The sequence below is a fragment of the Schistocerca americana genome, chromosome 5, assembly GCF_021461395.2.
Source record: "Schistocerca americana isolate TAMUIC-IGC-003095 chromosome 5, iqSchAmer2.1, whole genome shotgun sequence".
NCBI lineage: Eukaryota > Metazoa > Arthropoda > Insecta > Orthoptera > Acrididae > Schistocerca > Schistocerca americana.
The window spans coordinates 65743255-65756485 of record NC_060123.1 but is presented as its reverse complement, the minus strand read 5'-3'; the positions used below and the strand labels follow the sequence as shown (position 1 = coordinate 65756485).

The 13231-nt window shown below is 48.2% G+C and overlaps 1 protein-coding gene across 1 annotated transcript in view; it reads left to right on the top strand.

Moving 5' to 3' along the window:
* Positions 1 to 13231, top strand: part of LOC124616206 (mucin-19-like) — a 155197-nt gene that overhangs the window by 112363 nt on the left and 29603 nt on the right. Inside the window, exon 4 of the mRNA XM_047144510.1 lies at positions 3839 to 4836. Within this exon, the coding sequence (XP_047000466.1) occupies positions 3839 to 4836 (998 nt within the window). The remainder of the gene's footprint in view (positions 1 to 3838; positions 4837 to 13231) is intronic.

Below are 13231 nucleotides of genomic sequence, written 5' to 3'. Positions count from 1 at the left end.
AGACGATCGTAGAGATGCTGGATGTAGTCCTCTGGAACGGCTTGCCATGCCATTTCCACCTGGCGCCTCAGTTGGACCAGCGTTCGTGCTGGACGTGCAGACCGCGTGAGACGACGCTTCATCCAGTCCCAAACATGCTCAATGGGGGACAGATCCGGAGATCTTGCTGGCCAGGGTAGTTGACTTCCACCTTCTAGAGCACGTTGGGTGTCACGGGATACACGCGGACGTGCATTGTCCTGTTGGAACAGCAAGTTCCCTTGCCGGTCTAGGATTGGTAGAACGATGGGTTCGATGACGGTTTGGATGTACCGTGCACTATTCAGTGTCCCCTCGACGATCACCAGTGGTGTACGGCCAGTGTAGGAGATCGCTCCCCACACCATGATGCCGGGTGTTGGCCCTGTGTGCCTCGGTCGTATGCAGTCCTGATTGTGGCGCTCACCTGCACGGCGCCAATCACGCATACGACCATCATTGGCACCAAGGCAGAAGCGACTCTCATCGCTGAAGACGACGCGTCTCCATTCGTCCCTCCATTCACGCCTGTCGCGACACAACTGGAGGCGGGCTGCACGATGTTGGGGCGTGAGCGGAAGACGGCCTAACGGTGTGCGGGACCGTAGCCCAGCTTCATGGAGACGGTTGCGAATGGTCCTCGCCGATACCCCAGGAGCAACAGTGTCCCTAATTTGCTGGGAAGTGGCGGTGCGGTCCCCTACGGCACTGCGTAGGATCCTACGGTCTTGGCGTGCATCCGTGCGTCGCTGCGGTCCGGTCCCAGGTCGACGGGCACGTGCACCTTCCGCCGACCACTGGCGACAACATCGATGTACTGTGGAGACCTCACGCCCCACGTGTTGAGCAATTCGGCGGTACGTCCACCCGGCCTCCCGCATGCCCACTATACGCCCTCGCTCAAAGTCCGTCAACTGCACATACGGTTCACGTCCACGGTGTCGCGGCATGCTACCAGTGTTAAAGACTGCGATGGAGCTCCGTATGCCACGGCAAACTGGCTGACACTGACGGCGGCGGTGCACAAATGCTGCGCAGCTAGCGCCATTCGACGGCCAACACCGCGGTTCCTGGTGTGTCCGCTGTGCCGTGCGTGTGATCATTGCTTGTACAGCCCTCTCGCAGTGTCCGGAGCAAGTATGGTGGGTCTGACACACCGGTGTCAATGTGTTCTTTTTTCCATTTCCAGGAGTGTAGTTGTGTCCTACGGTACTACGGTGCGGAGATTTCTGTGTGTACCAGAACTACAGACACTACCTTGCATCTACATCTACGTCTACATCTACATCTTCATGGATACCCCACAAATCACGCAAAATTGCCTGGTAGAGGGTTCATCAAACCACCTTCACAGTAGTCCTCTATTATTCCACTCTCGAACAGCGCGCGGAAAAACGAACATCTATATCTTTCCGTGCGAGCTCTGATTTCCCTTATTTTGTTATGATGATCTTTTCCCCCCAATGCAGGCTGGTGTCAACAAAATATTTCCGCATTCGGTTGAGAAAGTTGGTGATTGAAATTTCGTGAGAAGAACCCGTCGCAACAAGAAACGCCTTTGTGTTAATGATGTCCACTCCAAGTCCTCTATCATGTCTCTCTCTCTCCTGTTTCTCGATAACACAAAACGCGCTGCTCTTCTTTGAACTTTCTCGATGTACTCCGTTAATCCTATCTGGTTAGGAACCCACACCGCGCAGCAATACTCCGAAAGAGGACGAAAAAGAGTAGTGAAGGCATCTCTTCTGTGTATCTGTTACATTTCGTAAATGTTCTGCTAATAAAACGCAGTCTGTGATTAGTCTTCCCCACAACATTTTCTGTGTGTTCTTTCAAATGTGAGTTGTTCGTAATTGTAATTCTTAGATATGTAGTTGAATTTACGTTTTTAGGTTTGATTGATTTATCGTGTAACCGAAATTTAACAGATTCCTTTAAGCACTCATGTGGATGACCTCATACTTTTCGTTATTTTAGGTCCACTGCCAATTCCGCATCTTACAGATATCTCTTCTAAATCGTCATGCAATTTGTTTTGATCTTCTGGTGCCTTTACTAGACGAGAAACTAAAGCATCATCTGCAAACAACTCAAGACGGCTGCTCAGATTGTCTCCTTAATCGTTCATCTAGATTAGGAACAGAAGAGGACCTACAACGCTACCCTGAGAAGCGCTAGAAATCACTTTTGTTTTAGTCGATGACTTTCTGTCACTTACTACGAACTGTTAGCTCTCTGACAGGAAATAACGAACCCAGTTGCACAACTGCGATGATATTCAATAACAAGCAATTTTATTACAAGCTGCTTGTGAGGTACCGTGTCAAAAGCCTTCTGGAAATCTAGAAATACGGAATCAATTTGAAATCGCTTGCAATAGCACTGGACAATTCATGTGAGTAAAGAGCTAGTTGTGTTTCACAAGAACGATGTTTTCTAAATCCGTGCTGACTGTGTGTGTCAATAAACCGTTCCCTTCGAGGTAATTTATAATGTTCGAACACAATGTATGTTCCAAAATCTTGCTGCAAATGGACGTAATTTCGTGGATTACTCATGTTACCTTTCTTGAATACTGGTGTGACCTGTGCAACTTTCCAGTCTTTCGGTGCGGATCTGTCGTCGAGCGAGCGGCTGTATATGATTGTTAAGTATGGAGCTAATGCATTAGCATTCTCTGAAAGGACTGGTATGCAGTCTGGACTAGAAAACCTGCTTAAATTAAGTGATTTAGTTGCTTCACTACTCCGAGGATATCTGCTTCTAAGTTACCCATGTAGGCAGCTGTTCTTGATTCGAATTCTGGAATATTTACTTCTTCTTTGGTGAAGGAATTTCGGAAGGCTGTGTTTAGTAGTTCTGCTTTAGCACCACTATCATGTGTAGTATTTCCATTGCTATCGCGCATAGAAAGCACGGATTATGTATTGCCGCTAGCATACTTTGCACACGCCCAGAGTCTCTTAGGATTTTCTGTCAGGTTTCGAGTAAAAGTTTCATTGTGGAAACTTTTATAAACATCCCGTATTGAAGCTCGCGCTAAATTTCGAGTTTCTGTAAGAGATCGCTAATACTGGGGATTTTGCTTTCGTTTAAATTTGGCACGCATTTTCGTTGTTGTTTCTGCAACAGAGTTCCGACCATAAAAAAGTTTGTTCCATAAAAACACGGGATAACTGCCGGATATCAGTAACGTCCTGCCACGATATTTCGGCGCAGAGTCTTCTGGCCATCTTCAGGTGAGTGCCACTGTAGTAGTACTCACCTGAAGATGGCTGGAAGACTCTGCGCCGAAATACCGTGGCAGGACGTTACTTATATCCGGCAGTTCTACCGTGTTTTTATGGAACAATCAGTACGCCAGGAAAGCTTTAAACATCACGTTAAAAAGTTTATTTTTTCAAGGTGACAACTCTATACTTATCCCTGTACAGTCTCTTATGCAGTACAATTGTTGATGCATTAGTGCAAAGGAAGGCCGCGCTGGATTAGCCGTGCGGTCTGAGGCGCTGCAGTCATAGACTGTGCGGCTGGTCCCGGCGGAGGTTTGAGTCCTCTCTCGGGCGTGGGTGTGTGTGTTTTTCCTTAGGATAATTTACGTTAAGTAGTGTGTAAGCTTAGGGACTGATGACCTTAGCAGTTCAGTCCCATAAGATTTCATACACATTTAAACATTTTGCAAAGGAAGGTAACGAATTTTCCAGTGCTGGTATAATAACATAAAAGCTGCCGATTAATGTCAAGCTTCGACCAGGCAGTAAGAAATCCGCAGTGCAGTATCGCTGTGATGCGACAACAGGTGTTGGGCGTCGTGTTGCAGGTTCGTCCCGGCGGTGAGCAGCCAGGAGGAGGCGCTCCTGAGGACGGCGCCACTGCAGTTCCTGCCGCCACCGCCGCCTCCGCCCCCACGGCAGCAACAGCAGCAGCAGCTGCACGAGGAGGAAGAGGTGCAGCTGCTGTACGTGCCCGTGCAGACGCTGCAGGAACATGGCCGCCTGCCCCAGCCCCCCCAGCCCCCCCAGCCGCAGCCGCAGCAGCAGCAGAGGCTGCCGGACCCTCAGCAGCAACAGCTGTTCTCCAGGGGCCAGCAGCAGCCGGGGCCCAGGCTCAGACAGCCAGAATTGCAGCAGCAGCAGCAACAGCAACAACAGCAGCAGTACCTGAGGCCTCAGCAGCCGACCCCCGCCCCACAGCAGCAGTACGTCAAGCCCCAGCAGCCGGCCCCCCAGCAGCGACCACTCGAGACCCCGCAGAGACAGCAGTACTCGAGAGCCCAACAGGCAGCTGCCCCACAGCTGCAAGCGGAGGCTCAGCAGCAGTACGTGAGGCCGCAGCAGACCGGATCCGGGCGGCAGCCGACCGACGTCCAACAGCAGTACGTGAGGTTCCAGCAAGGGAACGGCGGACAGCAGACCGCCGAGCCCCAACAACAGTACGTCAGATCCCAACAGGCGGGATCTGCGCGTCAGCAGACTGACACCCAACAGCAGTACTCGAGGTCCCAGCAGCCCGGATCTGGACGACAGCAGGCAGACACCCAGCAACAATACGTGAGGTCGCAGCAGCTGGGACCGAGGCAGCAGCAAACCGATCTCCAGCAGCAGTATCTCAAGTCCCAACTGGCGGGCTCCAAACACCAGCAGTCTGACTTCCAGCAGCAGTACGTGAAGCCTCAGCAGGCGGTATCTAGGCAGCAGCAGCACCAGCAGCAGCAGCAGCATCAGCAGCAGCAGCTCAACAACCAGCAGCAGTTCTTGCAGACAGAGCAGCGACAGCAGGCGCACAGGTTCGAGCAAGCCCCACGCACGCGCCAAGAAGGTGAGCCTGCCCTCGACACATGAAGTAATATTGTCAGTCTATTGCAAAACTTCAAAATGTTTTAACCTCAGAATCCATTCAGATGCCCCTCCACAGTCTTCACCAAATTCTTACATGGGTGGTTCAAATGGTTCAAATGGCTCTGAGCACTATGGGGCTTAACATCTGAGGTCATGTCCCCTAGAACTTAGAACTACTTAAACCTAATTAACCTAAGGACATCACACACATCCATGCCCAAGGCAGGATTCGAACCTGCGACTGTAGTGGTAGCGCGGTTCCAGACTGAAGCGCCTAGAACCGCTCACCCACTCAGGCCGGCTACACGGATGAGCCAAAACATTATAACCACCTCTTTGCCTGTGTGTGGGCGGCGCGGGATTACCCGAGCGGTCTGGGGCGCTGCAGTCATGGACTGTGAGGCTGATCCCGGTGGAGGTTCGAGTCCTCACTCGGGCATGGGCGTGTGTGTTTGTCCTTAGGATAATTTAGGTTAAGTATTGTGTAGGCTTAGGGACTGATGACATTAGCAGTTAAGTCCCATAAGATTTCACACACATTTGAACATTTTGCCTGTGTGTGGAACGAAATACATCAATGATTCTGCGTATCAGGGATCCGAGAGTTTGTTGGTAGGTTTGTGGAGGCATGTGGCATTAGATGTTTACGCAAAAGTCATGTAGTTCGCGTAAATAACGGGCCGTTGATTTGCGTACGCGGTGATGGTGCCCTATAACGACCCATATGGGTTCCACAGGATTTACATCAGGCGAATTTGGTCGCCGAGACATCAACGTGAGTTCACTATAATGCTTCTCAAACTACTGTAGTACAGTTCTAGCTCAGAGACGCGGACAGTTATACTGCTGAAAGATGACGTGGCTGTCGAGGAAGACATAAGCATGAAGAGATGCAGGTGATTTGCAGGTGTCAGCGTGTCTTCGATTACTACCACAGGTCTCTTGCAAGCGCAGGAGAATGTCTCCCGTAGCGTAATTCTGCTCCTACCAGCCTCCAGCCGTGGCGCGCTGCACGTTTCGAGCCGCCTCTCACCTCATTGACGGCGTTTGTGGACACAACCGGCGACCTGGTGTCACAAAAATGTGGTTCACCCGAACAGCCGACACGTTTCCAATAATCGACGGTCGAACCCCGATGGTCCTGTGCCAACTGCAATCGTAACTGATTTTGTCGTTGGGTCAACATGTGAACACATAATGAGACTTTCACTCTGCAGCGGAATGTGCGCTGATATCAAACTTCTGGCAGATTAAAACTGTGTGCCGGACCGAGACTCAAACTCGGGACCTTTGCCTTTCGCGGGCAAGTGCTCTACCAACTGAGCTACCCAAGCACAACTTAAGCCCCGTCCTCACAGCTTCACTTCTGCTTCCCGCGAAAGGCAGTTCGGGTCACGGTCCGGCACACAGTTCTAATCTGCCAGGAAGTTTCATGTGAGCACATAGTTGTGATTTGTTGCGGAGCTCCTCGTTCAACAATGTGCGAGGAACGGTGTGCTCCGAAGCACTTGTGCGTGCACCAGCATTGCGCTCTTTGAGCGGTGGTGTCGCAGATCATCATCTATCCTAATTTACAAACCAGACAAGCCTCAGAAGCCCAAGTTCTGTGCACAGTCGTGTACGTCCAACCATTTAGCTACTAGTGGTAGTTTCACTGTCCTTCTACCTCTTCCTCGGTGTTAGCAAGTGAACTTTCGACCAACTTCGCCGTTTTCGAGATATTCGTTCACAGGCTCTTCGTAAAAATAATCTGCCGTTTGTCAAAGTCGCTTATCTCAATGGATTTCCCCATTTGCAGCCCATATCTTTGCTAGGGTAATCCCCCGTTCGTGTCTGCTCCGCCTACATACTTTTGTTACCATCCAACGTCGCAGTGGCAGCGGTCATAATGTTTTGGCTTACCACTGTGTGTTTGTCTCTTCTTTTGAGTCATAGTGCTATGAACCAGAAACTCCACTGAACAATTGAATTAGACACGTATTATTTGCTTCTCCACATGGAGTAATCTGTATGACATGTTAAAATGATCTCTCCAGTCCTTCTGCTGGAAGAACTGGGGTTAAGGACTCTTTCTTGAGATATTGTCTTCGTTGTTGTTGTGGTGTTCAGTCCTGAGACTGGTTTGATGCAGCCCTCCATGCTACTCTATCCTGCGCAAGCTTCTTCAAGTACTACTGCAACTTACATCCTTCTGAATCTACTTAGTGTATTCATCTCTCGGTCTCCCTCTGCGATTTTTACCCTCCACACCGCCCTCCAATACGAAATTGGTGATCCCTTGATGCCTCAGAATATATCCTACCAACCGATCCCTTCTTCTAGGCAAGTTGTGCCACAAAATTCCTCTTCTCCCCAATTCTATGAAGTACCACCTCATTAGTTACGCGATCTACCCATCTTATCTTCAGCATTCTTCTGTAGCACCATATTTCGAAAGCTTCTATTCTCTTAAAGGCTTTCTCACACTTAAATCGATACTCGATATTAACAAATTTCACTTCTTCAGAAACGCTTTCCTTTGCATAGCCAGTCTACATTTTATAACCTCTCTACTTTGACCATCATCAGTCATTTTGCTCCCCAAATAGCAAAACTCATCTACTACCGTAAGTGTCTCATTTCCTAATCCAATTCTCTCAGCATCACCTGATTTAATTCGACTACATTCCATTAAACTCGTTTTGCTTTTGTTCATGTTCATCTTATATCCTCCTTTCAAGACACTATCCATTCCGTTCAACTGCTCTTCCAGGTCCATTGCTGTCTCTGACAGAATTACAATGTCATCGACAAACCTCAAAGTTTTTATTTCTTCTCCATGGATTTTAATTCCTACTCCGAATTTTTCTTTTGCTTCCTGTACTGCTCGCTCAATATACAGATTGAATAACATTGGAGTCAGGCTATAACCCTGTCTCACCCCATTTCCAACTACTGCTTCCCTTTCATGGCCCTCGACTCTTACAACTGCCATCTGGTTTCTGTATGTTGCATTAATTTCAGTAAATCGTTCGAAGTGCCTTCGTAATACTTAGAGTTGTAGAGCAGCCGTTTTGTTCGACACAATCAGCAATTATAAAAAACTCCTCCCGAACAGGCCATGAAGGCCCAACGGTACCGACAGGCCGCCGTGTCATCCTCAGCCCACAGGCGTCACTGGATGCGGATATGGAGGGGCATGTGGTCAGCACACCGCTCTCCCGGCCGTATGTAAGTTTCAGAGACCAGAGCCGCTACTTCTCAATCAAGTAGCTCCACAGTTCGCCTCACAAGAGCTGAGAGCACCCCGCTTGCCAACAGCGCTCGGCAGACCGGATGGTCACCCATCCAAGTGCTAGCCCAGCCCGACAGCGCTTAACTTCGGTGATCTGACGGGAAGGCCGTAGGCATTAGCAATAATAGTCCTGAATAGTATTTCGGAAATGCTTTAGGCGCGTAATACGCAACATGTTGTTCTTGTGGTCTTCAGTCCGAAAACTGCGCCTTGATGCTCCAAGCTACTCTATACTGTGCAAGCCTCTTCATCTCCGAATAACTGCTGCAGCTTACATCCTTCTGTAGCTGCTTACTGTATTTATCTGTTGGTTTCCCGCTATAATTTTTATTTCTCAGACATCCCTCCAATGCTAACTGGTGATCCATTGATGTCTCAGATCGTTTCCCAATAACAAATCCCTCCTTTTAGCCAAGTTGTGGCATACATTTCTTTCCTTTTCAGTTCTGTTCAGTACCACCTCATTAGCTAGGCGACCTACCCATGTAATTTTCATCATTCTTCTGTAGCACCACGTTCCTAAAGCTTCTAGTCTCTCCTTGTCTGAACTGTTTACTGCACACGTTTCATTACTATACAAGGCTACACTCTAGCCAAATACCTTCAGAAACGATTTCCTAACAATAAAATGTATATTCGATGTTAAAAAATTTCTGTTTTTCAAAAATTCTTTTTTTACCATCGCCAGTTTACATTTTTTATATCTTCTCTGCTTTGGTCATCAGCAGTTATTTTGCTGCCCAAATAGCAAAACTCATCTAGTGCTTTAAGTGTTTCGTTTCTTAATCTAATTTCCTTATCATCACTTGATTTAATTCGACTACATTCCATTATCCTTGTGTTGCCTTTGTTGATGTTAATCTTATATCCTCCCTTCAAGACATTGTCCATTCCGTTCAGCTGCTCTCCCAAGTCCCTTCCTGTATCTGACAGACTTACAATGCCATCGACAAAACTCAAATTTTTTATTTCTTCTACCTGAACTTCAATTCCTTTTCAATATTTTTCTTTGGCTTCCTTTACTGCCTGCTCAGTGTTCAGATTGAATAACATTGGAGACAATCTACAACTCTGTCCACTTCCTTCTCAACCATCGTTTCCCTTTCATGGCCCTCAACTCTTATAAGTGACGCCACGTTCCTATATAATTTGCAAAAAGCCTTTCGCTCCCTGTATTTTACCCCTGCTGTTTTCAGAATTTCAAAGAAGTTATTCCAGCCAACATCGTCAAAAGCTTTCTCTAAGTCTAAAAATGCTATAAACGTAGGTTTAACTTCCCTTAACCTGGCTTCTAAGAGATGTTGCAGACTCAGTATTGCCTCGAGTGTTCCTACATTTCTCAGGAATCCAATCTGGTGTTGCCCGAGATCAGCTTCTACCAGTTTTTCAATACTTATGTAAAAAATTTGTGTTAGTATTTTGCAACCATGATTTATTAAACTGGTAGGTCGCATTAACCGTCCCTCTATTGACCGACCATGTGTAACAGACATGGAACTCCGTTCCACAAATTGACGTTCGCCACCTGTACAACACAATGCTTGCACATTTGCATGCTTGCATTCGACATTCTGACGGAAATAGCGGTTATTAACGTACCAACATTTCGCATTTGCAATGGCTTATTTCGCGCTTACATTAACCTGTGATCTTGCAATGTCAATCACTTCCATGTATTACCTAAACAAACGTATTCCCGAAATTTCATTACTCTGCATTAATTGTTACGTCTTTAGGGACGGAGTACAAGCTTTTCAAAGGAAGCATCCTAACATTAACTTTAAACGACCCCAAGGAAACAGGTAAATATGGACGTCCATACTGGGATTTGAGCCGTTGTACTCTCAAATGCAAATCCAGAGTGTTATCACTGCATCATCTCACGCGGTCAGAACTATTCCAGAGTGGTTCAGGTAACTCAGGGGTGCTTTCGAAGGAGCTGGGCATATCTGGTTGCAGTACCACTGAGGAGGTCTGGATATTAAGTGGGGATGGTACAGCTTAAACCCCTTTCCAAAAATTCAGTGTACTTCAAACACATCACGATATATGAATGCAACACTGCACTAGAATCTTCATTAAGAGCTATTTCCTGTCAGTATTATATTTTCATGATTAATAAGCAGTGTTAGAGGAATATTGGTACTGTAGTTGGATACTGTAGATTATGAATTATCAGCAGCTTCATCAGGTTTCTTGGTTTGCACTTACTCTGATATTGCTGGACGTTATTAGAAAGGTCTCTCAGTTAACTTGTTTTCTTTTATAACACGAAGATGGTTCTATGTACTTACTCGAACCGGTTGTTTTAATAAAGAATCAAGCACAGCTGTGTAATTACATATCACGAAGTTCTCGAAATATGTCAGAGCTGTCCAACACCATTTACACAAAAATTCAGTATAAGGTATCGAGGTTGAAAAAAGCGTTCGTGGATCGTAACTCATCTAGTGGCTTGTCAAGTCGGTACCACGGGGTATCGCCGCTGTAGTCAAGATAGCGATGCCGCATCTGATAGAAATGTTAAGTTGTGTACGTTACTGGTTGTCTTATGAGCCACCGTTTGAACTCAAGATCAGTAACACGCTACTTAACAATTCTGTATTGTAAAAAATACGTCGCCGCAAAAAAATAAATAAATAAATTAGTACTCCTGAACGACATCGATTTTGATCCGATGACGGCATATGCCACCTAGGGGACAGTAGATGTACTGATAATGGTTTCAACAACGTTAGCCAACAGTTAGAGGGGTGGCATAGCTACCAGAACAGCACACTTGTCTACCCTTTAAAAGGGAATGCTGGCAGCCAGAAGGCTCTCACCCCTGACCGTCGCCTCTCCTGGACCCCCCATCTCTGGACGATCCAAGCCAAGGCACACTCCTGACTCCATCTCCTCAAGCTCCTTTCAGGCTGTACATGGGGTCTGGACCCCTCCACCATCTTCCACACCTACAAATCCCTCATCCACCCTATCCTCTGCTACGCCTACCCTGCCTGGATCTCCGCCCCTCCTACCTTTTACAAATCCCTTCAAATCCTCAAACGCCATGCTCTTCACCTCGCTTATCGCATCCGTCTCCCCTCCCCCACGGGGATTCTGCACGACCTTATCCCGTTCCCCTACCTCCTCCTTTTCCTCGAACAGATATGGATCCTCTACACCTCCCGTAAACTAGATCGCCCTCACCCGCTGGTCTCTCCCATCCTCTCCCACCTCCGTCCGCTGCCACGCCTGTATTTCCACATCCCACCTGCTCACCTGCTCTCCATCTCTCCACTCTCCTTACCCTCTCCCAAGGTGGCTTCCACCAGCTCCCCCTCCCTGATGATGCCTTCCTCCCCTCCATCTACCCCTCCTATCAACTTTGATCCTCCTCTCCCATTTCCTGTGTTTTTTCCTCAGGGCACCCTCTCTCCTTTACCTCCCTCCTCCCTTCCTCCCCCCTCCTCCCCCAGGCTCCCCCTATCCCCCATACCTTCACTCCTCCCCCCATCTACTCTGCCATTGGCATCTCTGCTCTCCCCTCTCCCTCCCCCACCACCTTCTTCCCCTCTTGGCAGGTCCCCGGACTCGCACATGTTAAGTGGACATTCGCGCGTTGGAGTTCATCGCCATCAGTTTTTCATGTGCATGCCGTCGTGTTTGTGATTCAGTGTTTTTCGCCGCCCACGCTCCCTCTTCCGCGTGTGTCATCCAAATCATCAGTGTTTGTGCACAGTGCCGACAGTTTTCTTGTTTTTCGTCGAGTGTGAACGGCTTCATGTTTTTTAATTATTGTATCTACTGTTTTTTAACCGCCATTATGTTACTTTTCTGTCTTCATTGGTTTTCTCTTTTATTGTACTGCTTGTGGCTGAAGAGCGGAGTAAAATTTTCCGCTGCCAGCCCACCTTGTATGAAGTGCAAAATGACAATAAAGAAAAAAAGAAAAAAAAAAACAGAAGGCTCAGCGTGGTGCAAACGTGTGAAGCAAGTAGACAACTGTGTCACAGAGACGCATTCGTGCTTCCTACAGCCAACTGAGGGGGTTTGAAAGGGATCAAATTCTAATCTTCCGAGTGGCGGAATGGTCCTTTCTGACAATAGCCACACAAATTGGACGTACTGCGTCAGTTGTGCAACGATGCTGGTATCAGTGGCCTCGTGAACATCGTCACACACATAGCCGAGGTTCTGGACGTCCACAGAGCAAAGAGCCCGCCAGTTTCGTCGTAATGTAAGGCCAGCAGTGGCAGATTGTACAGCTACCACAGCACAGACAAGAGGGCTTGTGAGCCCACATGTGTCAACACGAACTGCTGCGAACCGGTTATGAGCAGTGGGAGTACGGGCACGCACACCTCTAGCCCATGTACCACTCACGCCACAGTATCGATGTGCACGCCTCGACAGGTGGCGTCAGAGGATCACTTTGAAGGTGGAATGGCGCGCCGTGGTCTTCGCGATGAATGCAGATCCTGTCTGCACTCAAGTGATGGTCGTTTGCACGTACAATGCAGACTTGCTGAATGCTGTCTCATTTGTCCATGGCACACTAACCCCACCCCAGGCCTTATGCTCTGGGGTGCGATAAGCTATAGCTCTAGTTCACCTTTGTGTTTGTAAAGAGGACGCTAACCATCGCTCGGTACGGGCACAATTTGGTAGTTCCGTTCTCTTGCCGTTCTTGCAACAGGAAGGTGATGTGTTGTTCCAACAGGATAATGCTCGCCCGCATACTGCCCATGAAACTCAACGTGCTTTGTGAGACGTGCAGTAAATTACCTGGCCAGCACGACCTCCAGACTTGTCTCCAGTCGATCACATGAGGGATGTGGTGGGACGAGAAGTGACTCGTGCGACTCGGCAACCAACATCTCTTACAGAACTACGTGAACAGGTCGAGCAGACGCGGTATAACGTATCTCAAGACAGTAGTCGCCATCTGTACGATCGACTGGATGCCAGAGTCAGCCACTGGACTCGCATTCGGGAGGACGACGGTTCAGTCCCGCGTCTGGCCATCCTGATTTGGGTTTTCCGTGATTTCCCTAAATCGCTCCAAGCAAATGCCGGGATGGTTCCTCTGAAAGGGCACGGCCGACTTCCTTCCCCG